The sequence below is a fragment of the Cupressus sempervirens genome, chromosome 4 (assembly GCF_028749045.1).
Source record: "Cupressus sempervirens isolate cs-2001-9-10 chromosome 4, ASM2874904v1, whole genome shotgun sequence".
Classification (NCBI taxonomy): Eukaryota; Viridiplantae; Streptophyta; class Pinopsida; order Cupressales; family Cupressaceae; genus Cupressus; species Cupressus sempervirens.
Genome location: NC_143121.1, coordinates 625,227,045 through 625,253,411, shown reverse-complemented (window position 1 = coordinate 625,253,411; position 26,367 = coordinate 625,227,045). Strand labels below are relative to the sequence as shown.

The 26,367-nt window shown below is 37.6% G+C and overlaps 1 protein-coding gene across 1 annotated transcript in view; it reads left to right on the top strand.

Annotated features, from left to right (window-relative positions):
* The first annotated feature begins 347 nt into the window (after positions 1-347).
* Positions 348-26,367, top strand: part of ERCC1 (nucleotide repair protein) — a 99,026-nt gene continuing 73,006 nt past the window's right edge. Inside the window, exon 1 of the mRNA XM_089826197.1 lies at positions 348-787. Within this exon, the coding sequence (XP_089682323.1) occupies positions 522-787 (266 nt within the window). The 5' untranslated portion in view covers positions 348-521. The remainder of the gene's footprint in view (positions 788-26,367) is intronic.

The window sequence follows — 26,367 nt, the reverse complement described above, 5'->3', positions numbered from 1 at the left end:
CATTACCTTAACCATAAGAGAGTATAAGAGAGGGACATATAGAAAAGAAGAGGGCCAAAACAATTGAGATGAGTGTAGAAGAGGAGGCTATAATCAAATGTATTTTAACCCATGGACGTTACAATTGAAATGAGGGAGTAAGAGAGACATAGAGAAGGAAAAAGAGCGAGAATTGAAATGAGGGAGTAAGAGAGAGACATATAGTAAGGAAAAAGAGGCGACAATTGAGATGCATGTGGGAGAGGAGGCTGTAGAATTTTTTAAATAATTAAATCTCACATGAAAAACTCAAGATTCACATTTCCTTCCAAGCCCTTGTCACCCAAGAAAATGCCCGCTGACTAATTAAGCCGCATAAGACGAAGCAATAAATTCAACCTTTTTCTCAGCCCTGTTTTACAAACCTTCCGAGAGACCCCAAGTACACGTTTGTCATTCGTAATGTTCCCTTTCATAACACTGGCCAATTTTAGGAATCCAAGGTGCCGAGTCCGACTTCCTCAGCAATCCATGTGGAAGAAATGGGCACCGAGAAAGATCAACAACAGCAGGAGTTGAGGAAGTTTTTGGTAAGAATTCCTTCCCACGAAGAGGTGTTGGAGAAATCCGAGGTTCAGCGGCTTCCTTCACTGTTTCGGCCTTCGTCGGAGCCTCCTGCCTCGTTCACTCAAGCTTTTTCTTTCGTAAAAAATAGCGAATTTTACACGCCACCGCCAGCTCCACCGCCACCGACATCTTCTTCAAATGAGGCGTCTACTTCCGCTGGAACATCATTTAACTCATCCCCGTAAGTTTTATCTCTCTTAAAATCTTCCGAATTCGGCAATCATAAATTTTACATAACTGAACGCTATATCGCATTCATTAGTTATCCCTTTGATAGACCGAGATGTCGATGCTTTGAAACAAAAAAAATTCTTGACACCGTTTTCATTCAAATGGTTTTGTCTCTCAATAACTATGAAAGTCTGCAATTTGTTTCCTGAAGTACCCTTGTCGTCAAAGTTGATGTTGTAGAGACCACTGTCGAAGCCATTTTTATCTAGAAATTTCCGTCTGTGCAGGGAATTGATATTTAAAAAAATTGTATCCTTTCACCCATGACAGGGCTATCTAGGCATTGGCGTTTTTATAGGAAGTACATTTAATGCAGGAATCTTGGTCTCTCAATAACTATGCACTCAAGAGACCGGAGCTCTTTAAACGTTGTTCCTTTTAACTATGGTGGGGAGATTGGGGACGTCGATGCTTTCGAAAACATAAATATAATCTTTAAGCTATTTTTCTGTCAAAAATTTCTGTCGTTCAACTACTATGGGCAGCATAAGAGTGAAGTTTTTCAAATTGCTGCCTTTTAACCATGAATGAATGAAGATATTTTAGTGATGTCCAGGAGACCAAATAGTCTAAGGGACCATGCATTAAAAAAAAACACTATTTTCACGTTCTTTTTGATGTTAGCCCTCATGTTATGAATCTTTATTAAAAATCAGTGGTTTTGTGCAGCCTTGCTTTGTCAAAAAGTTGATTTTGACGACCCTTCTTAAAGTTGTTCAAATACTGCTCATGGATATCCAAATAAGCAGCACATTTAAAAATAAAGTGCTATTCTGTTTCAACACACCCTCTACTGCATAAAGTACATGTTCTTTCTTCCTAAATCTCCTTGAGAATCGTCCTAAACCTCCTCCATCTCCCCGTCTCGCACCACAGATGATGAGATCCGATTCTCAATTGTGCCTCTAACAATCTAGCTTTATCTTTGATTGCCACCCATAAGTAGTCCTTATCCTCATGACCCGAAGTTGGATTTAAATCTTTCACATTGCAGGATTTTTCGCCGCCTCATCTGCTTTGCCCACATGGCTGCCTTGAATTTTTCCAGCACAGGTTGTTTTATCTCTTCATTGGAGTTGGGACATTTTTGTATGCCAATGGCCCACTTATTTAACCATTTCTTGTTTTGCCTCATCTGTATCATCTTTTTGCAGACTAATATTTCTCGATCACTAAATTAGTAAATTGAGCTAGCGTTGTTTATCCATATTTTTAACTTTGTTTAAATAGCTTAACAAATGGATAGCAATTGAAGCTTCCATTGGGAGCATTCCTGCTTCAGCCATGAGAATATCATATGGAATTGTTGATTTGACTTTAAGACTAGTAGTGGTAAGGTGTATCGGTATTCTTTCAATTTGTTTCCACTTGTGGTTAGAGAGGCTGCTCCCCAAAACAACACATCCACATAGCACAATCAGAGTGACTAGTAGGCTAAAAAGAGTCTTCTTGGTTTTCCTATTCCATAATTTTGCTTGTCTACACATGTTTTGTAGCAAAAAATAAGTTCTCCATTCCCCTTGCAACCAACTGAGCTTGCTGTGAAAGTCAATTCCCAAGTATTTATACTAGCATATTTTCTTCAAAGAGGAAATTGACTTGCTGTTTATTCCTCGTCAAAGAGAAAATCATGATCTTAGCCTTGCTAGTGTTCCCCTGCATCCTAACCTCTTGACAAAAACTTTTTAATGCTCTCAAGTATTCTTTTAGATACTTGTCTGTTTGTGCAATTAGATTGAGATTGTATGCATAAAGAAGTAACTTCACCACATACCGAGTAAGCTGGACACTCTCCCCCATTATTTTGTTTAGCCATTCTTCAAGTTTATCAATATACAAACCAAATAGAGTGGGTGAGAGAGGGCAGCCCTATTTTACCACAATATCATTGCCAAAGCATTCTGACATGCCTTTTTTTGTACTGATTCTGGCCTGACCCTGCTCACAGAGTTTATGCATTGCTGCTCTAAGCTCATTCAAAATCTCAAGTTTCTAATGGGACAGTGATATGAAAAAGTCCCAAGTTTATTTAAATCCATAACAAGAGCCTTGAATTAACCATAAACTACAAAACTGTGATTTGGAATTGTAAAAAAATTCTGTCTTACATGAGAGGCATGAGTACACAAAAGATAGAATCAGTAGAGGCACCTCTACACCTAAAAGGTGAGATGTGTGTGAAGAACTAGAAAAAATGGGGAAGTTACTTCTCCAAAGTGTGTGAAAATATTATATATATCTGTAAATTGTTTTGATTACATAGGGAGACTATAAATATAAATAAGCAATTAGCATCTCACACAAGGTACTTACATAACCACATTGACCAAACACAGTTAAGTTATTAACCTATTTGTACTAAGTTACCAATTCAGGTTCAGTTTTGTGGACGGTGCAGGTATGAGGACTTGCTATGTGGGTACGTGATTTTTTTTAGGGGTTTGGTGATGTATGGCTATGTGTGTGTGTATACACACACACATATACACAAAAATGAGAGAAATATATAGAATTCTAAGACCAAATCATTTCTTAGTATGATTCTTGATCACTAAATCAATGCCAAATGCCGAAGATACATATTAGATGCCAATTGATAGTGGAAAAGTATTCGAAGAAGCATGATGTACCTACCAAGTACACTGTGCGAACTCAATAGGTAACCATAGACGTAATCGAACTGGGGTGTATTCAAACTTGGTACGGGGTCTGTGGGTACAAACCTGGTAACTAAGCATTTGTAGCTTCCTAAACTAGCAGTTGTACCTAAAAGTGTAATGGACATGCTGCAACCCATAATTTGTGTCTTCCAATGATAGAAAATGTTATAAAACTTGATAGTTTGATATTTCAATATTTAATTGAGAAGTCACTTTAAATAGAAAAGTACAAGATAATGTTTTTAAATTAAACAAGCGTTAATTGAATACAGAAATAGAAACTATCTGATAAAACTGAACTCACTAAATATTAAATTGAGGAGACGGAGTACTTAAAAAGAAAAGTACAAGACAATGTTTTAAATGAAATAATCTTTAATTGAGTACAGAAATAGAAACTAATCGTTAACTGAATACGGAAATAAAAACTTACTAATAAAACTAAATTCGCTAAACATTAAAATGAGGAAAATAGAAAAGTACAAGACAGTGTTTCTAAATGAAATAATCATTAACTGAATACAGAATATAAACTAACTAATAAAAATAAACTCACTAAAGATGACCTTTAGAAGCATTACATTATTTTAGTACCTTCCCTTAATGGTCATCACACTAACTACAAAAAGCCATAAAAGGTTGCCCCCTTCTCTTCAGAAGACTGCAACATGAGCCTGCTGTTGAGATCATCTACAAAACTTCTAGAAATGACCAAGATAATCGCGAACCATCCAACTTGATATTGGGAAACAAAGGTATCACTCCTTGTAGCCAGGGACACCAATATGAAATTGAAACCACAATTTTGAAGAAAAATCGGCAAACCCTTGTGCAGACTGTTGCTCTAGCAACTCTAGGTGTGATCTAGAACATCTGCAAGAAACCACAATTTTTGTGGAAAAATTTGACAAAACTGTCTAATGATTTTTTATATATAAAAAAAGTCAAATAAACTTTGAGACCAACAACAACAAAAAATAAAAAAATTTAGGAAGGGTTTTTGAGGAGAAAAAGCAATTAAAAAACACAAATTCCAAGACAGATAAAATTACAAAACTTCATTAATGAGGAAAAACAGTAACAAAACAAAATTTTGAGGCAAAAAAATTGCACAAAACTTACAATAATTATTAATGGACAAAAATTATAAAACCCTCTTGCAATTTTATAAGGAAAATATTATGAAAGCCCACAATATAATTTTTGAGGTCAAAAATATTAAAACCCACCCACTAATTTTTTGATGATAAAAATTAGTAGACCCATTTCCATGATTTTTTTTGAATTTTAAAGGGAAAAAATATGAAAACCCACAATATAATTTTTGAGGTCAAAATTATTAAAACTCACCTACTAGATGTTTAATGACAAAAGTTAGAAAACCCAACATTATGTGTTTTTTTGATAAAAACCAGAAAACCCACCCCCATTTTCTTTTTATGTAAAGAAATCAGAAAGCTTAACAGATCATGATTTTAGAACAAAATCATGCAAAACCTCGCACTGAAAACAAGTCACAACTGCGACAAACAAAATCACCTATTGTAGAAACCTTCACATGACAAAACTCCAAACTTTGTGTAGTAAAATCTTTAAAGTGATGGGCAAACTTCATCACATGCTAAAAGAAAGAAACTCTTCGTGCAGAAAGCAACCCATGCAAGTAACATATAAGTACATGCAACCCACAAACCCTGGGCCTCCTGTGAGGGAGTTAGACCTAGACCTACTCTGATACCATGTTATAAAACTTGTTTGATATTCTGATATTAAGCTTAGGAAGTTTCCTTAAATAGAAAAGTGCAAGACAATGTTTCTAATTGAAACAATCGTTAACTGAATATGGAAATAGAAACTGATAAAACTTAACTCACTATAGATGACCATTAGAAACATTACATTATTATATTAATAGAAAATATGTAAAGTAAAAATTTGCAAATTAATACATTACTATCATATGTGAATACATAACAATAAGAGGAACTCGGTTTTGCATATCAATTAAGAGCTGTTATTGATAGCTATCCAACTGGGAGGGATGCATAGTTATTATATTATACTTGCTAATATTTGAAAAGTCGAAATCAATAAGATCTCCAATAACACATTACATATCAATATTTAAACAAAAGAATATGTATATATATTGACTTGAATATTGATTATAAATATCTTGCTCATACAAGCATCAACATTAGAGCTTTTTATGAGTGAACACATTAGAAATCACCTAAGGAAGACCAAGAGTCATTACTTAGAACTCATATTTATTTAGAAACCATCTCCTCTTGAAGAACAGGAGTCACAACATAGAATTCCACTTTTGATGGCCCTATGGGGAATTGAACCTAGGCCTTCACAATGAGAACCCACCATTCTAACCGATTAAGCTCAACCCCTTGGACAAAGAATATATATTTGAATCATACTTGTACAGATCTTAATTTTTATAAATCTTTATATTCAAAAATATGTTACACATGAGTTATTTGCTGTCACAACATCAAAACTGTTCAACTTTTGCACAAAAAAAATCAAATTCTTTTGTAATCTCTAGAACATTGGACTTGCCAAAGCTTATTCGTATATACACTCCACACCAAATTGACATAGCAACCATAATTAAGATAAAATTATTATTGTCCAACAAAAGACCACAAAGGGTCCAAGGGACTGCCGAACAAAAGATTAAAAGAAGACCTACAATAAAGACACCAAACAATACCTAAGGGAAAACAACCACAAAAACTAGAGCAAACAAGCAACAACAATAGAGAGGGGAAGGGGGCCACAACAAGACCCTGGAAACCCCACTACAAAACCAAAACAGTAGAGAGGAACCCCAAAACATAAGGATAAGCCGAGGGGCTGGTAGCACACGCACAGAGCATCTCTGAGACTTCCTGGAAGAGGAAGAAAAAGAGGAAAGTTGCTGCTGAAAATAGTTCCTCCAGTGTCTCTAGAATTTGGAATGACTACACCAGTTTTCCCGGGTCTTAATTAACAACTACCATACTCAAGAAAATACTGTTATGACTTCATTTCATAGGAAAACAGTTATATCAGTTTCATTCATATGAAAGAGATTGACGGTTAAAAACAATCAAACAAAATTTCTTAACTAAGAACTTAAAACACCATCAATGAATTTACTTTAGAAATTAAAATCCACATACCATACAATTTGAACCGAGAAATCATTGTAGGGATGCTTCTGCAATCACCTAGATTAGTCCACAAAAAACTACTATAACAATATCATATAATGACTTCCATCTAATACCGCTATATCAAACATCAAATGACGATTACCAAAAATATTGCTATATAAAATTAGGGCATCCATCACATACCACTATATCAATTATGGCATTGATTACCATTGGATCATTTAGGGTATCAGATACCTATATATCACTTAGGGCTTCAATTACCATTGGATCATTTAGGGCATCAGATACCATTGTATCAATTAGGGCTTTAGATACCACTGCATCAATTAGGGCTTCAGATAATATTGTATCATTCCTTTTCTTTCAATTGCTTTCTATGGCAATAACATAAGATTAGAAGATATGTTCCTATTTATTATTCATATAAATGAAATATTGATATAACAATTCATCAGATAAATCTATTTCTCGCAACTAAATGTAAAATAACTGTTACGATGATATAACTCAATTATTTTTACCTTCATCTTGTATGTACATCATAAAATTAAAAATACCTATTTCCGACAACAATTGAATGTATAGCTTATCTTTGTCCGTTCTACGTCTGACAACTTGGGGAGAGGTGAAACATTGTCAGGGGCTTAACCACCCAACCTTGGACCATAACTTATTCCCACAAAAATCTCTATCGAGAATGGCCCTCCCTACGTGGAATAGACAAGAGAATCTTGTCATCCACTGAGCATCCTGGTATTTAACCACACCACTCTACTTGATAGCAGGAGTTACAATAACAAGATCATGCATGAGCTATTAAATGTTTCCTTTTAAAAATGATAACCATTGTTATGCCATAACTGATACTGCTTCATACTATTGCAAATTCCTTTCTCTCACGTCTTCACCCTTTTCCTTGGCTATATAGCCGGGTGAGTCCCAAGTGTTCGAAATCTCAGAGCAGACAACTCTGTCAATTATTCAGGAAGATTACATACATCCAACATTTCACAGTCTGTGATTACATTATTATGTTCTTTAAAGATTTCAGAATTGATTGTTTAATTCTAATATCTAGTGGCATAATGATTTATGAATCCATACTATGGTTACTTGGTTATCACTTACCATGAACAAGGTTAGATTAAAGGAAGTTCAATCTGTAAATTCAACAAGATATCAAACAAGATATCATGCTGAAACTTATTGCTATGAAATTCGATGTTATTGTACTTCTTATTTCAGATTTTATTGTATTTGGAAAACTCTCTCAAAAAGATACTATTCGACTCTCTTTTAATGATGATTCTGGAACTATGAGAGTTAAGAAGGAAATCATTATCAATGACATGGATTAATCAGTGATCATGGATAAAAAGGAAGTTTCAGAGCCTAGCCGACTGCTATAGAAAAAGAAATAAAGTATTGGTAATTCAAAATCTAAAAAGATAACTCATGACCTGATAGAAATTTGGAGTTGCTTGAGAACTTGCCAATTGATGGGAAACAATTTTCCTCCAGTTGCTTGAAGACGTCACCACAGTGAATAGAAGCTTTTATCCTCAGCAAGTATACCTATACGACAGGTTGCTTGAACAAAGCTTTACAAACGATATTGCAGGGAATCGTCACAAATAAAATTTAAGAAATCGGTGTTTGAAGGCGGAAATAATTATTGGTAAGGATGTAGATCATGGTAGATAGGTAGTTGGGTGTATGAATGTTATTACTGAATGTATCTTCCACAATAAGGCAGTCGGGTGCTTAAGAATGGAAATCTATGCCATGAAAATATAAGTCGGGTGCCATGAAAACACAAGACAGGTGCCATGAAAACATAAGCTGGGAAATTGTGGTCCTGTGAATGAAGTAAGTCGGATACTTGGAGAAAATAGAAATCCCTTGCCTCCTTCTCGACTCATGATATAAAATGGTTTAAAGAAGACTCTTTGGCTTCTGTAACTTAAAGAATATTTGCCAAATAAGAATGCCAAGTGTTTAATCGGTTACAAACAAGGAAACGAATAAAAGATGGAAAAAGAGTTGGAAGGTTATAATTCGATTATTGTTATAATATGTATTTACATACGTTCATGTAAATATATCAATGGGGTGACATCATTATATTAAGTTATTAGAATATAATGGTGCCATTTCATTTTTATATCTATATGTACGTATATACATATATATTATAATAATAGGGTCAAAGATCATTTAAAATCCTTTGAGGTACGTTTTATATTTTAACTCAATTATTTTATGTTTCTCAAATTATTTAATTAAATAGCTCATGCGGGTCCCACAAATGTATCCCGTTTTCAAGTGGCTAGGTCCTCAACCCATTTGCCCAATGAGGTGATGTTCTTGCCTAATTTTTTTCTGACAATACTTCCACCCCTTCGACGTGTTTCCTGCAAGGAAATTCTCCGCAGTTAAATCATATTATCATAACAAGTTATAAATAATCATAACGGCTAGTTGCCTTTTCAATTCCATGAATTCGTGATAAATAATCAACTAGCATGTTATCTTCACATGAAATTTTAACGACTAACCATCTTATCATTTCATAGGATTATAACCAATTTAACTGTCAACTGACTTCATATGAACCTCAATGGCTATATTTTAAATTAGGTCAAAAATTGGGATGTAACACTTGCTACCATGTGCTAAATGAAGCTTGGAGAAAAAGGAGGTGGTAAGCTAACAAGACCACATACCAACAAGGTGCTAATGTTGGGAGCAAATTGTCTCAAAGTCTAATGACTTCTTGAAAATAGAGGGCGAGGTATCTCTGATCCGTGAACCTAAGAAGAGTGAAGCGAGATTAAACCCCTTTGAATAGGAAGTAGAACCTCCCTCTTATCTCACAGTATATAGGACATCGGAAGATGAAATACTCCTTTGTCACAACCTTCATGATATTGCATAATTGGTGAATCTTGTTCTCTCTATCAAGTTGATGACCTGTCTTAATATGGAGTCGATGAGAGCCCACTTTGAAAGAACCAATGGGGATCCGAAGGGAATGTGACTAGTGGTGAGATAAGTAAAAAGGGTAGATAATAGCCATGTAGGCGATGCAAGAACCAAACAATATAAAAAATAGCCCCAAGGATGAAGGGGTGTGGCCCAAACTCCACAAGAATAATTTTGTGAGAGATGGATTGCTTGCACTTGTTAATGTGTCATAGAAGAAGAATTTGAACTTGCTCCACAAAAGCTCAATTGGGTCCAGTAAGGAAGGTCTCCAAACCACAAACCCATAAAGAATAGGTCTAATCAGAGAATCCATGAGGTTTAATTTGGATGTGGTGTCCTAGAAATGGTGTTGGAAATAATGTATCTCAAAGACAGCGAAATAACCATACCCCTTCTTGATGCGAGGTTGGATGGTGGGTCAAAAGTTGAAACGAGGACCAAAGAACATAATCCTCGGGTAGGTGCAAGAAGAAGATATTTGCACCTCTGAACCTTAGTAAGAAGCCTTGAGACAATTGAAAATCATCACCTTAGTTTTTCCCAAATTGGCAGTCAACTATCGTAAGCCACAAAAAGGTGTAAGACTATCAAGTTGTCTTTGTTAACCCTTGGGGGATGAAGCTCAAAGAACAATATCATCAACAAAGAAAAAACTAGAAATTAGAACTGGTGGATTAGGTAACTATCCCTAGTATGAGAGCGCTCTAGAAGGAACCCATCAAGCTCATCAGTAGAGATGCCGAATAGAGTAGGGGAATATGGGGCAACCTTGCTTAATACTAATGGTTCTCTTGATGAAACTAGAGAATCCATCAGGGTCCTAAGACAACCCATAACTCTCTTGTAAAGTCTCATAATAGTTGTGAGGAGTCTCAAAAAATACCAATGTCGCGAAGTCTTTGAAATAGGGTTGTGCTCAAAACCGAGTCAAAAGCCTCGTGGAAATCCACAAAGCAACTATAAACCTTTGAGGGGTGATGTTGAGCCTCCTTAATGATAGCATGAATACCCACTTGCCCTTGAGCACAAATACCTTGCTGGTCCAACTCGCGAGAGAGAATCCAGTGTAAGACTGTTTCATATAGTTTGGAGAAAGTGTGGCCCAACATGATGGTCATATAGTTATTAGGGTCGGAAGCCAGGCTTTATTTGTGGATCAGATGAATAATGTTGTGTGACTAAGATGGGGAAACCCATTCTAAGTCACGTGGTTGAAGATGTCGGATAAGTAAGAGCCCAGGACTTTGAGACCATGTTTGAAGAACTCAATTTGAAAACCCTCCTCATTGGCCACTCTACTGCTGTTGAGAGTTTTAACTACCTGCTTGATATTTAAGGGGCTGACAAGATGGCAAGAAGTAGGAGAGGAGACATGGATGAGGGGTTGGCTAGGGATGCCATAGAGTGAAGATGTGTGGGAGACCAAGGAACCGTGGTGCAACTCGGTAGAAAGTGGGGAGCGGTGGGGGAAAAGAGTGTTTCAAAAGGATTTAGGGTAGTGGATAAGAGAGGTATGGAGGGCTTTCTTGTGTTGGGAGATGTAGAGGCATTTCTTGCAACGGAGGAGGTGGCAGTAAGAGGTTTTCAGCCTAGCTCGCGTAGGAGGGTTGGTGATGGATGAAGCATTGTGCACAACATGATGGTGAGCTTTATAGTCCTCATCGTATCATTTGTTCATGGGACAAGCATTCATAGGTCTGGAGGGAGGGAACTGGGGGGTGGGGGTGATAGGATGAGGAAAAGACATAAGATCGACATCCCAAATAGATGCAGAAAGGAGCCCAATAAAATGTATAAAACTTGCATTCTCAATAATTTTGCTGAGTGTAATTGTTTGATAATGCAGTTTTTCTGTTTTGAAATCAGGAAAAATGCCATGTTCACCTTTCTTTTTTCTTCCTTGCAGAGGGCTAAAGCCATTTCTAGATTTTACCACTATTCTCTGAATAGTCTCTAATAATAGTTCAGTGTTGGATGAATTTCTACAGTTGAGGTGGCGAGATCTCTCCTTTTCTATACTCACTAATTGCATTCAAAGTGTTATTGGTCAAAAAGGGACATTATGGCCTTTGTTGTTTACCTGTTGCAACTTGAGGTGGAGTGGAGTAAAGCACATGGGTCAAATGTGATGTGGTGTGACTGTGAACTTTGAAGTATTTCATTGATTATCTCAATGTCACAACCTGTGGACTTTAATTAGTGAATGCCAATAACTTTGCTGATTGTAATTGTTGTAGAATGCAAATTGTCTGTTTTGAAATCAGGGATAAATATAATGCTCACATTTTCCTTATTTTTTCTTTGCAGATCGCTAAAACCACTAAGTTTTCTCATTGTTCTCTGAATGCTTTCTATTTTACTGTTCAACTTGCTTTTGTGTTTTGGGGTGGTGGGAATCTTATCTTTGACTATTTACACTCATTGCATTCAAATTGTTATGATCAAGACAGTAACATGATAGACCTTCGTTTTTTACTGGTAATAATGCTTGCAGTGGTCAAGTACATAGGTTAAATGTGATGTAGTGTTACTGTGAATTTTGAATTATTTCATGGATTATTTCAACCTTACAGTCTCAGAACTATAATAAAGGGTTGTCTCATGTCGAGGCATCTTTATGTCATAAACAAAGCCAAAGCTAGGATAACATATGCACATAATATCATAAAAATTCCATTAGAGAACCAAACTACCAAATATGCAAAGATAAAGCACACTTTGAGAGAGATCATTTTGGATTCATCAAATGCTAGAGTAAATTCAAATGTTCGTTATGGTAGAAAAACATCATGGATATCAATGGCTTTATACTTTCATAATTTCATTAGGGATTGTATTGAGATGATTCTCTAACTCTCCTTTGTGATAGAAAATTCCCAAGAGAAACAACTGCTGGAAGTTGTCATTGATGTCTATGGAGAAGGAAAAAGTTCACTAACCTCAAGACTGATTAGAGCCCCAAAGAATGAGCTTCTCCTTGTACCACCTCACTTCTACTAGCCCTTTGGTGAGCTAGGGGATTAGGGTTGTTTTTTATGTGCTCATTTACGACGATCAATGACTCAGATCATTATTGCCATCCCAACCATAGTTGGAATTGCTCAGCGAGTTTTTCTAGTTTTTCCTAGAAAAAATCACAACTCGATAGGGGCACAATTCACAAAGTTTTTAGGGAAAACTCGGCGAGTTTTGGCTCAACACTCGCCCGTGCAGTGAAATCAGAGGTTAAACACCCAAAAATGTCATTATTTGAGACCATTTTGCATTTGCAGCATTGTTTAGTCATTTTTGCAGCTCAGGGCAGGAGGATTTATACAAATATAACATTTAAGTGTAAGTTTATATTTTAAATTATATTTGTATAAATACTGGACAGGATGTTTGAGACAGGTTTCAGCTTCATAGGAGTTAAAATGCAGATTATAGATTTTGGGGGTTTTCAAAAAATCTCATGCTTAGCCAAATTTCAGGGTTCAACATGCCTTCAATAGTGTTATCTCTCATAAACTGTCCTGGCTATTCGAGGTCAAATTGAAACTAGAACAATGATTCTTAAAATGCAGATTCTAGATTTTGGGCGTTTTAAAAAATCCCTAGGCTTAGCCAAGCCAAATTTCAAGATTCAACATGCCTTCAGTATTGTTATCTCCCACAAATTGTCCTGGCTATTTGAGGTCAAATTGACGCGAGAACAATGATTTTTTAATGATTCTAACTCATTCTCTCACAAATCACTTTGTTTCAATTCTACATTGCTGAGTCCTAATAGACTTAGCTTAACCTCTTGCTCACACCCAAGACAAGCATTACTTTCTAGCAGTCCAGAATTGCTCAAACTCACGCTCAGACTATTTTGGTATGTGGTACTTACTCCTGGTTTTAAAGAAACTATTTACTTCTAGTTTTATAGAAACTAACTACAATGATGTATTTACTTCTAGTTTTATAAAAGCTATTTACTAGTTTGCATCTTGACATCAACATTCTGCACGAGAATCCAATTTTGTACCCTTATATATGGTACAAACGTAAATGGCAGAATACTTCACTTATTAATCAGAGATCAAATGATCTATATATACAAAGAGGATAGTCAAATAGAATAGAAACATTCTATTCTAGACTACACCTAAATATTAGAAACATTCTAATATTTATAGAGATACAATAAGATACAATAGTGAGCATTAAAAAGAAACATAAAGATTATTCTAATACCCCCCCAATGCTTAATCTATTTACTACACCAATAGATCCCCTGAATTTAATAAACTTGTCAGGACCAAGGGGTTTTGTGAAAATATCGGCTGGTTGCTTTGAGGTAGGGACATAGAGTAACTGAATAGATCCATCTTCTACTAACTGTCGGATGTAATGGCAATGAAGCTCGATATGCTTGGTTCGTTAATGAAACACTGGGTTCTTGGCAAGTTTGAGTACTCCCTGATTGTCTGAAAACAAAGAAGTTGGACTTGCTTGAGGAATATGCACATTTGCAAGCATCTGATAGAGCCAAATTGCTTCATAGCTGCCTTGACAGCTCCTCTATATTCTGCTTTTGTAGAGAAGAGTGCTCGTGCCTGTTGCTTCTTACTGGTCCAGGTAACTGTTGCAAATCCGATACTGAACACATAGCTAGGAGTAGATTTGTTGTCATCAACTGAGCTGGCCCAATCGGAATTGATGAATCCACTGAGCTGAGGAGTAGCACTCCTTGTGTAAAGAAGACCATAATTTGAAGTACCATGTACATAGCGCAACACACGTTTCGCTGCAATCCAATGATCAATCTTGGGGTTCGTCATGAACCGTGAGATGTAGTTGACTGCAAAACTGAGATCAGGGCTAGTAGTAGTAAGGTAGATGAGACTACCTACTAGTTGCCTGAAGAGTGTTTCATCTATAGGAGGAGAATTAGATTGTGCAAACAATTTCAAACCAGTCTCCATAGGAATGGAGGTAGGTTTGCAATCTTACATTCGAAACCTGTCAAGCAAATTTCTGGCATACTTGGACTGAGACAAAAAAATACTGTTGTCAGTTTGCCAAACCTCAATACCTAAACAATAATGAAGCAATCCGAGATTTGTCATATCAAAAGTTCTGCATAGATCTTGTTTGATTTTTGAAATCAAATGTTCTGAACTCCCAGTAATGATCAAATCATCCACATAGACAACAAGAAAAAGAATATCATTATCAGAGTGTTTAATATACAGGTTACTGTCTGATGGGCTTTGCTGAAAAACCTAAGCAACCAAGTACTGATCAATCTTTATGTACCAAGCCCGAGGGGCCTGTTTAAGACTATAGAGGGCCTTCTGGAGTCTACATACTTTTAGTTCTGAACCGACAACCTTGAAACCTGGGGGCTGCGTCATGTAGACTTCTTCCTGTAATTCACCATTGAGAAAAACACTCTTCACATCCATCTGATGAACTTTCCAACCATACTGAGCTGCAATGGCAAGAAGAAGGCGAGTAGTGCTCATCTTGGCTGTCGGGGCAAAAGTCTCCTCATAGTCAATGCCTTCGTGCTGGGTGAATCCTCGAGCAACAAGTCTAGCTTTGTATTTGTCCAAGGTATCATCTGCATGGTACTTGACCTTATAGACCCATTTACAGCGAATGGGTTTCTTCCCAGGAGGGAGATCTGAAAGAACTCAGGTGTGATTCTTTTGAAGACTCTGAAGCTCAGCATCCATTGCTTGTTCCCATTTTGGAATTCCTTTGGCCTCTGCATATGTCTAGGGCTTAGGGATACTGTGGATGTTGGCCATAAGAGCAACATTAACTCTGTTGTGCTAAATGCTCTTATTTCTTGAGGTTCTACCCTCAATGAGTTCATCAGGACAAAGATCACTAATCGTTTGAGCCCACCATTTTGGCCGAAGAGTAGAGGAGCCAATATTAGATGCTGTCGAAATAGCTGGATGAGGAGTAGGAGTAGGAGCTGTATTATCTGGAGGTGGCTGAGGTGGTGTATCAGTAGCATTAGATGACTCATATAGAATAGAAGGACCCAAGTCAGAGATTGCTGAAGAATAAATCTCAGAATGCGATGGGGAGGCAGAGAGCTGAAATGGTCCGGGTTGCTCATCAAACACAAAATCACGACTGAAGATGAAACGATCAGTGTTTACATCAATTAGTCTATAGGCCTTATGTGTGTGACTGTATCTTGTAAACATGAGTTTCTGGCTTTTTGAATCCAACTTAGTGCGTTTGGCATCAGGAATCCATACATATGCGAGAGAGCCAAAAACTTTCAAATGGTTGATCCTAGGTTTGCGACCAAACTAGGCTTTCTCAGGAGTCTTATGGTTAATTGCAATGGTGGGTGACCGGTTAAGAAGGTAGACAGCTGTGGATATTGCTTCTGCCCAATATTTTCTGGGAACATTTCTATGTTCTAGCATAGCCCTAGCCATTTTTGTGATGGTACAGTTTGGATGCTCTACAACACCGTTTTATTGAGGGGTGTGAGGTGTGGTGAATTGACGTCTAATGCCATGAGTAGTACAGAAGGCAAAGAAAGTAGAAGAACAAAATTCCCCCTGATTATTGGTCCTAAGAGTACGAATGGGGGAACCAGACTCTTTTTCTACTAGGGCTTTAAAGTGCTAAAATACAGAAAAAGCATTTGATTTTTGCTTAAGAAAATATACCCACATTTTGCGACTGAAATCATCCACAAAGAGTAAGAAGTACCTGTTCTCAGTAACAGAAGGAGTATTCATAGGACCACATACATCAACGTGGACCAGCTGGAGTACTTTAAACACCCGCCATGATTCACCATCCTTAAATGGTGTCCTATGTTGCTTCCTTGCTTGGCAAGCTCCGCAAATGGTATGGTTCTGGGTCTGGATATTAGGTAGGCCATGGACTAAATTATCCCAAGCAAGTTGTGCTAGATATTGAATGTTCAAGTGACCATATCGTTGATGCCAGAGGCTGCTAAGAGCGGATGATCTGGCGATGAAGGCACGCTCAAGGGAATCGCCTGAATCTACAAGCCTATAAATACCATGATCCTCAAGACCGATAGCAAGTGTAGTGCGAGAAGCACGATCAATAATCAAACACTTATTTCCATTGAAAACGACATCCAACTGAGGGGAGTGCTTCATAATTTGATTAACAGACAGGAGATTATGTTTCATGCTAGGAACATAACATACATTGAGGAACATGAGTCTTCTTCCGCTGGACTGAATCTGAACATTGCCCTTGCCGACAATATTGTATTCTTCGCCGCCTCCAAAGATTACTTAGTCAGAATAAGGAGCGAATTCAACAAACCAATCACGCTTGTGAGTGAAATGTCGAGAGACACCGGAATCTACGTACCAGGCAGAAGATTTCACATGATCTGCAGGTATGCTGGCCATAAAGGCATGGTAGATAGATTCTTTTTGCTCTGAGTGTTGGACAGCATTGGCTTGCTTTTTAATTGAGTTTGACTTCTGATGCTGTTGATACAGATGCTCATAATATGTGAATATCTCAAATGGCACAAACTTCGAGGTGAGAAAATGAAATATCCAAAAAAACGAAGAAGTACCCAGAATAGAGCTCGGAAAACCCAAAAATAATATGCTGTCAGAATCCGAATCCATTGACTTGAAAATCAAGGCACAAAAATCGATGCACCTAGAAAAATTTGACAACCCATTTGAGATCTCAAAAAACCCATCAAGAATTTGCAATCAAAAAAATTTTCCGAACCCAAAAATTAGGGTTATGAGCAAAAAAATAGGTCGGTAATGGAGATTTTGAGTGTAGAAAAAAGGCAATTTTGTGGATAAAATGGATTAAAACTGCAGAGTTGTCAAACAAGAACAACTGTAGTCAGAATCCGAGCCATCTAAAAAAACGCAGAGCCGAGGTGGTTGTAAAAAAATGCAGTCCTCTGAAAATGGCAAACAGAAAAGTGATTGAGTCGGAATTCGTGATTTTTCAAGGGATTTGCTGCGGTTGCCAAAAAAATGAATGCCAAGAAAATCGTGATACCAAAAAATCGTGAAGACCAAATGTGGAAGTCATGATTGGTAGCAAAGCAGAGTCCCTCAGCCAGTAAAAAACAAAAGCAGTAGAAAAACGCTTTTTGTAGTCACGATTTTTAGGGCAGACTGGTCTTCAATTTTTCCAATACGCGATTTGCGATTTTCTAAAAACCTCAGACAAAAACCTAGTCAAAAATCTCAGGGTTTTGAGATTACAAAGCAAGGATCACAGAATAATTTTAAAAATTGGCTCTGATAATTTTGGAAAAGAAATTATAATTTTCGAAAAAATTAAGAAATAAGCTCTGATACCATGTTACAAACGTAAATGGCAGAATACTTCACTTATTAATCAGAGATCAAATGATCTATATATACAAAGAGGAGAGTCGAATACAATAAAAACATTCTATTCTAGACTACACCTAAATATTAGAAAAATTCTAATATTTAGAGAGATACAATAAGATACAATAGTGAGCATTAAAAAGAAACATAAAGATTATTCTAATAATATATATTTAAACTCTACTTGTTTCTTTTGTCTTCTCATTAATTAACTCATTGGATGCATGATGCATCTTCTCATTGAATTTTGTGAAAATAAAGTACTTTTAATTAAATTTAAGTTGCTTTTTAGGTTCTTGAGTTTTTTTTCAAAACTGGCCAAGATTTTCTCGAGTTTTGCTAAGTGATAGTTTTCCAACTATGGTCCCAACAATGGATGATATACAACTATCGTCTCCCCCAAGCACTTCTCATCTAAGTAATGCAGATTTATTATTTGATATGTAGTTGTGTATGTTCCATGTGCATATTCAATCTTCAAGAGCGGAAGAGTTAATCTTCTTTTATACCTATCAGTGGTGCCCCTTCACCAAGGGTCACCACTCTTCCAAGTTGTCCCCATTAATGATATAAACGTCTCATACATATGTATACACACACACACACACATATATACGTATGTGTATATATATATGTATATATGTGTGTGTGTCTCATAATTAATTATAACCGCTTTCAAAAAAAGTGTATCATTCATTTCCCAATAAAAGAGAGGGCAATCAACTCATCTGCCATAGTTCCAGTCTTGGTTGCCCCAATCATACCACCCAGCTAGCCTTAAAATAGTAGGGTGGGTAGGAAACTATAGATAGTTCCATCCCCACACACATGGAATGAATGTTGGGATAATCTACCTCTAGTGGCATTCATATGAGCAAGACCTAGGCATATTCTAAGTTGGAAGCCCCGGGTGGAATCTAGCACTATAGCCTCCCACTCGGCAATAGAAAGGGAATTATCTATTTATGTTATTGCAATATCAATATAATTATTACATTATCAATATAATCATTATATTATCAATAGAATTATTTTATCACAAAATTATATTATCACAACCTTTATGTTAATCTAATTCGGCCTGAAGGAATCTGACTAGCTGCAAGTAACATCAACACTCCCTCTTAGTGAAGGAGGAATTTTTATCAAATTTGAGTTATGTAGTGATAACTGCTACGGCTTGTCCTAGAGGGTGGGTCGATCATGGCTACTCCCATGAATGGAAATGTAAATGAACAAAAGTGCTTACAGAATCACTCAGTGTGATGTTGCCATCTCATGATGACATTCACCATGGCTACTCCCAGAGGGTGAATAAACATAAGTGCTAAGTCATGGAGTCTCTCACATGACATCCACCATAACTACTCCCAGAGGGTGGACCTATCAAGGCTACTCCCATGTATGGAAATGCAAATGAGCACAAGTGCCCATCATAGAGTCACTCAACATGATCTCATCATGATGTTCACCATGGCTGCTCCTAGAGGGTGATCAAACACAAGTGCTAAGTCGTGGTCTCTTTAGCATGACATCCACCATCGCTACTCCCAAATAGTGGAACAAGGGCTTTCAGTTCAAACTTCTTTCCAACAAAGAAGAATGCATTAACAAGGGCTCACACCTCAAACTTCTCTTCCATAGAGAAGAATGCATTATAGTACATCTTTGGAATTCACTGATACTAAGACTCTTTCTCAACAAGGGATTCTCTCCACAATTCCAAGCTTATTTTGAAAATGTGTAAACTTTACTTTGGCAAGGGGCTTGTGTAACATCCCTTGTAAATCTGATCACTCTACTGCTATGAAACTCAACGAATATTATCAAACATTTAGCATACAATGTTTGAAACCGCTGTTATGAATTCTCTGTTTGTCTTTTTTAAGTTTGTAGGCTGCAAATGAAGTTTTTGAATGCTTTTGACAATGCAAGGTTGTAATAGAAACGATATACTAATGTTTTAGACCTTTGATAAACATATACATGACTGAAATTAACTATTACAGCTAATTGACATTAAGTCAAATACTTGCCATGCTTTCTAGTGTACACCTACAACCACTATGCATTTAAGCAGCCAAATGGCATGCAAACCTTTATTAAATCAAAGTATTCATAATGCATACAATTACCATTTCTGATATTCTAAAATGTTATTACAAAATTAGAGAGAATTTGGTAATCAAATGTGGCTCATGTGTTTTTGCCAAAAACTTTCCAATATATATGACTCGACTCTTTGTAAAAGTATGCAGCTCTTTGAAGAAATTCTACGCTGCCAAAATGAATCCACAGCCTTGTATTAACTCCAACGTTGCCTTGCTAACACCCGATCTGCTTGAAGAAAACCCAACGCAGTCCGTAGGTAATGCTGTGATCTGCTAGAATTCCAAATGCCCTAACCCAATTACTTGCAGAAAATGATGGACGCCTGCTTCAAATTTTCTCCAGAGTGATAACCTCAATCGCTGCAATATGTCTGATAGTATAAAGCACACTTCATTGGCAAAACTTAACCAATTCAAAGTGCACAAAATTCTGATAGGAATTCACAATTGCTTCAGCCAACTCATTTTCTCAAAAGCCTTGAATACTTTAAACATCACTTTCATCAACTATCAATAAGCAAGAGGATGAATAAATCAAAGCTAGAGGCTTGCTTTTATAACAAATAAAGACAAAATCTTGTCAACACACCAACGACCAATAGCTTCTTCCATACGCTTTTCACTTAAATGCAAACTTTGCTTTTGGTTGCATATCTGAATTTGTAATAATATAAAATGATAATCATTTACTCCAAAACTTTAATTAATTCCTTGGCATATGCTTCCATGAGTTAATCAAATAAATGGCTCCTTCCAAGGACGACTCAAACCTCAACTTAAGTGAAATTATAACTTTATAATAAGCCATTTGATGATGTAATAATAATTTGGCCACTAAAATAATAATAACTCCCAAAATACTTATCCTTTAAATATGGTGTCTAAAACATGAGTCACACCTATTATTTCCCCACGTGACTAAGTGCACTTTCCTAAAATAGAAAGGGTCCCTCTCAACCATCACCAGACATGCCATAAATAGTAGGCGCATGAAACTAAACCCAAACGAAGTTTATTTTAGTCAAACAAAGACCAAACCGGAACATACTGAATTGTGAAGAAGGCAAGACCCTACCATAAATGAGCCTTTGCCTTATAAGATCCTCTATCTACACTAATTAGTCTTCGAGGATTTCCAATAATAGGCTAATCCCTTAAACTCTGATAGTAGCAAAAATGCCGACCTTATAGTCTGCCCTCCCTAAGATTGCTTGTCCCCAAGCAATCCTAGAGAAAAAATAAGCATCATAGTCCACCCGGATCCCAAGGGTAAAACTATAATTTCCCCACTGTGCACAATCGACTCTTGTACCATTAGCACCCGAATAACTGACATCAATAATAGAATCATCTGGAAACTAACTGTAGGCACTGCTGGAGTTAACAACTCATTGGACCTCAACCCAACTGTAATACGAACTTTGTAAACACCTAAGTCCCAATCAATCGATACTCACATTTAATTGCATTTTGGAGATGGTAATAACCATAATCACTAACCTTTGTTGAAGTGTCTTGGATGTGCCAACACTGCAAGTAATCTCACTTATAGCTATTGCCCCATCTGCGAAAGATGGTGTTAACCCATCCTACAACACATGGTACAAACTTGGAGCCGATCCACACTGACGAATCAACAAGTCCTCCTAATGTGAATCAAACTTGACATAATGAGCACTCACAACTGTCAGTCTGCAATAAAACATTCCAATCTTTGTCAACCACTCATCATCAACTATTCCAGAATCATGTGATGGCTAAAGTCTCTGATCTGCAACTGTTGGTGGTGAAGGATCTTCGACAACATGCTTTGTAAATCCCACCACGAAATCCTTGTGAGGAAGCAGTGTAGTCAGAGTATCTATAATAGTTCCCATAAAACGTCTGATAACTCTTGACCTCTGCATGAGAGTATTTCTAGAGACTTTGTACTGTCCCTCCTATAACTGCAGGTCTAGACTGTAAATACTCTTCACAAGTGTCAGTGTGATAGAAACATAATAAGGTGAGTTCAATCTTGTCCTTTGAAACCTGCAATTGATTATATTGACTTTGGTAAGCTATCTATCATTTTGAATGGCATGAGGTGGAGTGACGGATTTGTTTCTAGGAGAAGGAAACAAATCAACCTGAGAGCTATACTCCTGACTAGATGATACCCTATGCTCCTCCTGTGAAGGTGACAGAGAAGAATCATGTACCAACACACAACTCTCGAGGGAGTCCATCACTACCACCTTAGGACTATTCGTAATCAAATTGACATCATCTTACACTGTATTAATCTCCAGAGAACCTGATACAACCTATGGCTCTATACTACTCTCAGCTGTAGTACTCATCTTCAAAGAACCAATTGCGCCTAACTTGGTGATGAATGTAGGCACATCCTCACTACACTCCATGGTTATCTGATTCTCACAAGGCACTACTATAGATAACCATGTTGTAACAGTAGCCAGTGAAGACTGCACTGATCTCAACTCTTCAATCATGTCATCCAAACATGACTGTGACTCATGGAGAGCCAACTAAGTACATTGCAAAGAGTCCACACTCACCTCAAGCTCATGGATGAGCTCGTCAACCTCCTTTCCCTTCAGAGCATCATAACAAATACAGTCTCTCTCGAGAAGGAAATCCTGATCTGCGAGAAACTGTAAATAATTATGTCTTATAATCCTGATAGCCTCTTGGAAAGCATGAAACTCCTTAAGGGAAGACTACCATCATAATGCTCATTTGTCATAGGAGTGCTCCAACCGTAGGTAGCCAACATATGTTGAGTAACATCAAAGTTGATAAGTAGGAGATGATTTCCACAGCTAGTCAAATTGTGATGTGAATATCAGGATTTAACTGTGTGATTTTTGAGTCAAACTCGATGACCCATGTTTCATGAGTAGTGATTCAACATGAATCCATCTCTCATGAGAATAAATGGAACACTTAGCACTCATTGGATTCACCCCTGTGAGCATCACCTAGATCCAATGAGTGCTAAGTGTTCCATTTATTCTCATGAGAGATGGATTCATGTTGAATCACTACTCATGAAACATGGGTCATCGAGTTTGACTCAAAAATCACACAGTTAAATCCTGATATTCACATCACAATTTGACTAGCTGTGGAAATCATCTCCTACTTATCAATTGATGAGCTTAAGGGGCTTTCCAATGAATGGTTCATAAGGCACAACACTTGGTGAAGGTTTTGCAAATGGGGTTGCAAGCTTTGGGTTTAACTATGGAGGAAACTCCGTAGTTAAGCGCGCTCAGGCTGGAGTAGTACTGGGATGGGTGACCTCCCGGGAAGTCCCGGTGCTTCACCCCTGTGAGCATCACCTAGATCCAATGAGTGCTAAGTGTTCCATTTATTCTCATGAGAGATGGATTCATGTTGAATCACTACTCATGAAACATGGGTCATCGAGTTTGACTCAAAAATCACACAGTTAAATCCTGATATTCACATCACAATTTGACTAGCTGTGGAAATCATCTCCTACTTATCAATTGATGAGCTTAAGGGGCTTTCCAATGAATGGTTCATAAGGCACAACACTTGGTGAAGGTTTTGCAAATGGGGTTGCAAGCTTTGGGTTTAACTATGGAGGAAACTCCGTAGTTAAGCGCGCTCAGGCTGGAGTAGTACTGGGATGGGTGACCTCCCGGGAAGTCCCGGTGCTTCACCCCTGTGAGCATCACCTAGATCCAATGAGTGCTAAGTGTTCCATTTATTCTCATGAGAGATGGATTCATGTTGAATCACTACTCATGAAACATGGGTCATCGAGTTTGACTCAAAAATCACACAGTTAAATCCTGATATTCACATCACAATTTGACTAGCTGTGGAAATCATCTCCTACTTATCAATTGATGAGCTTAAGGGGCTTTCCAATGAATGGTTCATAAGGCACAACACTTGGTGAAGGTTTTGCAAATGGGGTTGCAAGCTTTGGGTTTAACTATGGAGGAAACTCCGTAGTTAAGCGCGCTCAGGCTGGAGTAGTACTGGGATGGGTGACCTCCCGGGAAGTCCCGGTGCTTCACCCCTGTGAGCATCACCTAGATCCAATGAGTGCTAAGTGTTCCATTTATTCTCATGAGAGATGGATTCATGTTGAATCACTACTCATGAAACATGGGTCATCGAGTTTGACTCAAAAATCACACAGTTAAATCCTGATATTCACATCACAATTTGACTAGCTGTGGAAATCATCTCCTACTTATCAATTGATGAGCTTAAGGGGCTTTCCAATGAATGGTTCATAAGGCACAACACTTGGTGAAGGTTTTGCAAATGGGGTTGCAAGCTTTGGGTTTAACTATGGAGGAAACTCCGTAGTTAAGCGCGCTCAGGCTGGAGTAGTACTGGGATGGGTGACCTCCCGGGAAGTCCCGGTGCTTCACCCCTGTGAGCATCACCTAGATCCAATGAGTGCTAAGTGTTCCATTTATTCTCATGAGAGATGGATTCATGTTGAATCACTACTCATGAAACATGGGTCATCGAGTTTGACTCAAAAATCACACAGTTAAATCCTGATATTCACATCACAATTTGACTAGCTGTGGAAATCATCTCCTACTTATCAATTGATGAGCTTAAGGGGCTTTCCAATGAATGGTTCATAAGGCACAACACTTGGTGAAGGTTTTGCAAATGGGGTTGCAAGCTTTGGGTTTAACTATGGAGGAAACTCCGTAGTTAAGCGCGCTCAGGCTGGAGTAGTACTGGGATGGGTGACCTCCCGGGAAGTCCCGGTGCTTCACCCCTGTGAGCATCACCTAGATCCAATGAGTGCTAAGTGTTCCATTTATTCTCATGAGAGATGGATTCATGTTGAATCACTACTCATGAAACATGGGTCATCGAGTTTGACTCAAAAATCACACAGTTAAATCCTGATATTCACATCACAACATCAAAGTTCTCTAAAGCTGTGACAATCATGCTCTCGCTAACCCTCAACTGCCCATTGAAATGATAAGGAACCAGTAACTGTTGACTCTTGTACATGTCCTCTGACCCAAACCCTTCGTCTGCACCATCATGTCTAGTCATCAACTGAGGAGGAACTACTGTCTAGTCTGTATAGCCGAGAAATGCCCGACTATCTCTCTTGCCAACTCTCGTCCACTAATTGATCTGATTGGGCAATAGGCAGCCAGACCTTCTGACATAAGTTCCTTCCTTACCCTTGCCCTCGTAACACAATGACCTTTTGGCATTAAGATCCTTCCTTCCGAATGATCAGTATGATTGCGAGTCAATCAAGCTCATAAGTAATATCCTTCTTTGCAACCAAAACTCTTTACTATGATAGGAAACTGTATCTGCATCAGCATCATGTGTGCTATCATCCTCACGAACATCAGCAAGGAGGTACTGCTGCTGGGTACTTTGACAAATGACACATCTGAATAAGTGGCGGCTATTGCTATATCAATCTCCTTGTGTGCTTCCACTCCCCATATAACTGCAAGTTCCTGTGAGTTAGGATCCTTGGACCTGATGGAACTCAAAATTTTGGCAAAATTTAGAACATCCATTTTTGAAATAATGTCAAAGACTTGATAAAAAATTGAAAGCAATGTTGGTTTGCTGAAGAAAAGAAAGTTCAAGGATGCAGTAATGATGATTCTTACTATGCTATTTACAGCATTCAATATAAGTCTACAAAACAAGGATCATGGAAGTCTGAGAGATTTACTAAGCTAGTTTGTGTGATAGAAGACAAAATAAATTATAAGGGGCTCTTCAACCAAAGAAAGATGATGGATTTGGCATAGGAGTCAGGTGGTCTTTACACATACTCAGCTCCCTCCTCCAGATGGCTTATGTTATGTTGACTTTGTTGAAAGAAGATCAGTTGTATTTGAAACAACTGGCTTCGAGAATTTTGATATCCAGTCAAAGCTAATGCAGATGAAGCCTTTGTTATCTAAGACACCTTTGATATCGGATTTCTGCTGAAAGGGTGCACCATTTGTATCAATCTACCTTTGATATCAATCTTTCAGAGAAATACTGTAACATTGTCTGGGAAGATTCTAGTAGTATTGATAGAGAACAATGGATGCTGCAATATGATGTTTTTGTCTATTTCTTTCCTCCATTGTAAGCAGTTTGCATTACTAGTGTCGTAGGAGACTTTGTGGCATTTGTATTGGAGTGGCCGTTGCACAACAAATGACCCAGAAATTCACATTTTACAGACCAGTTG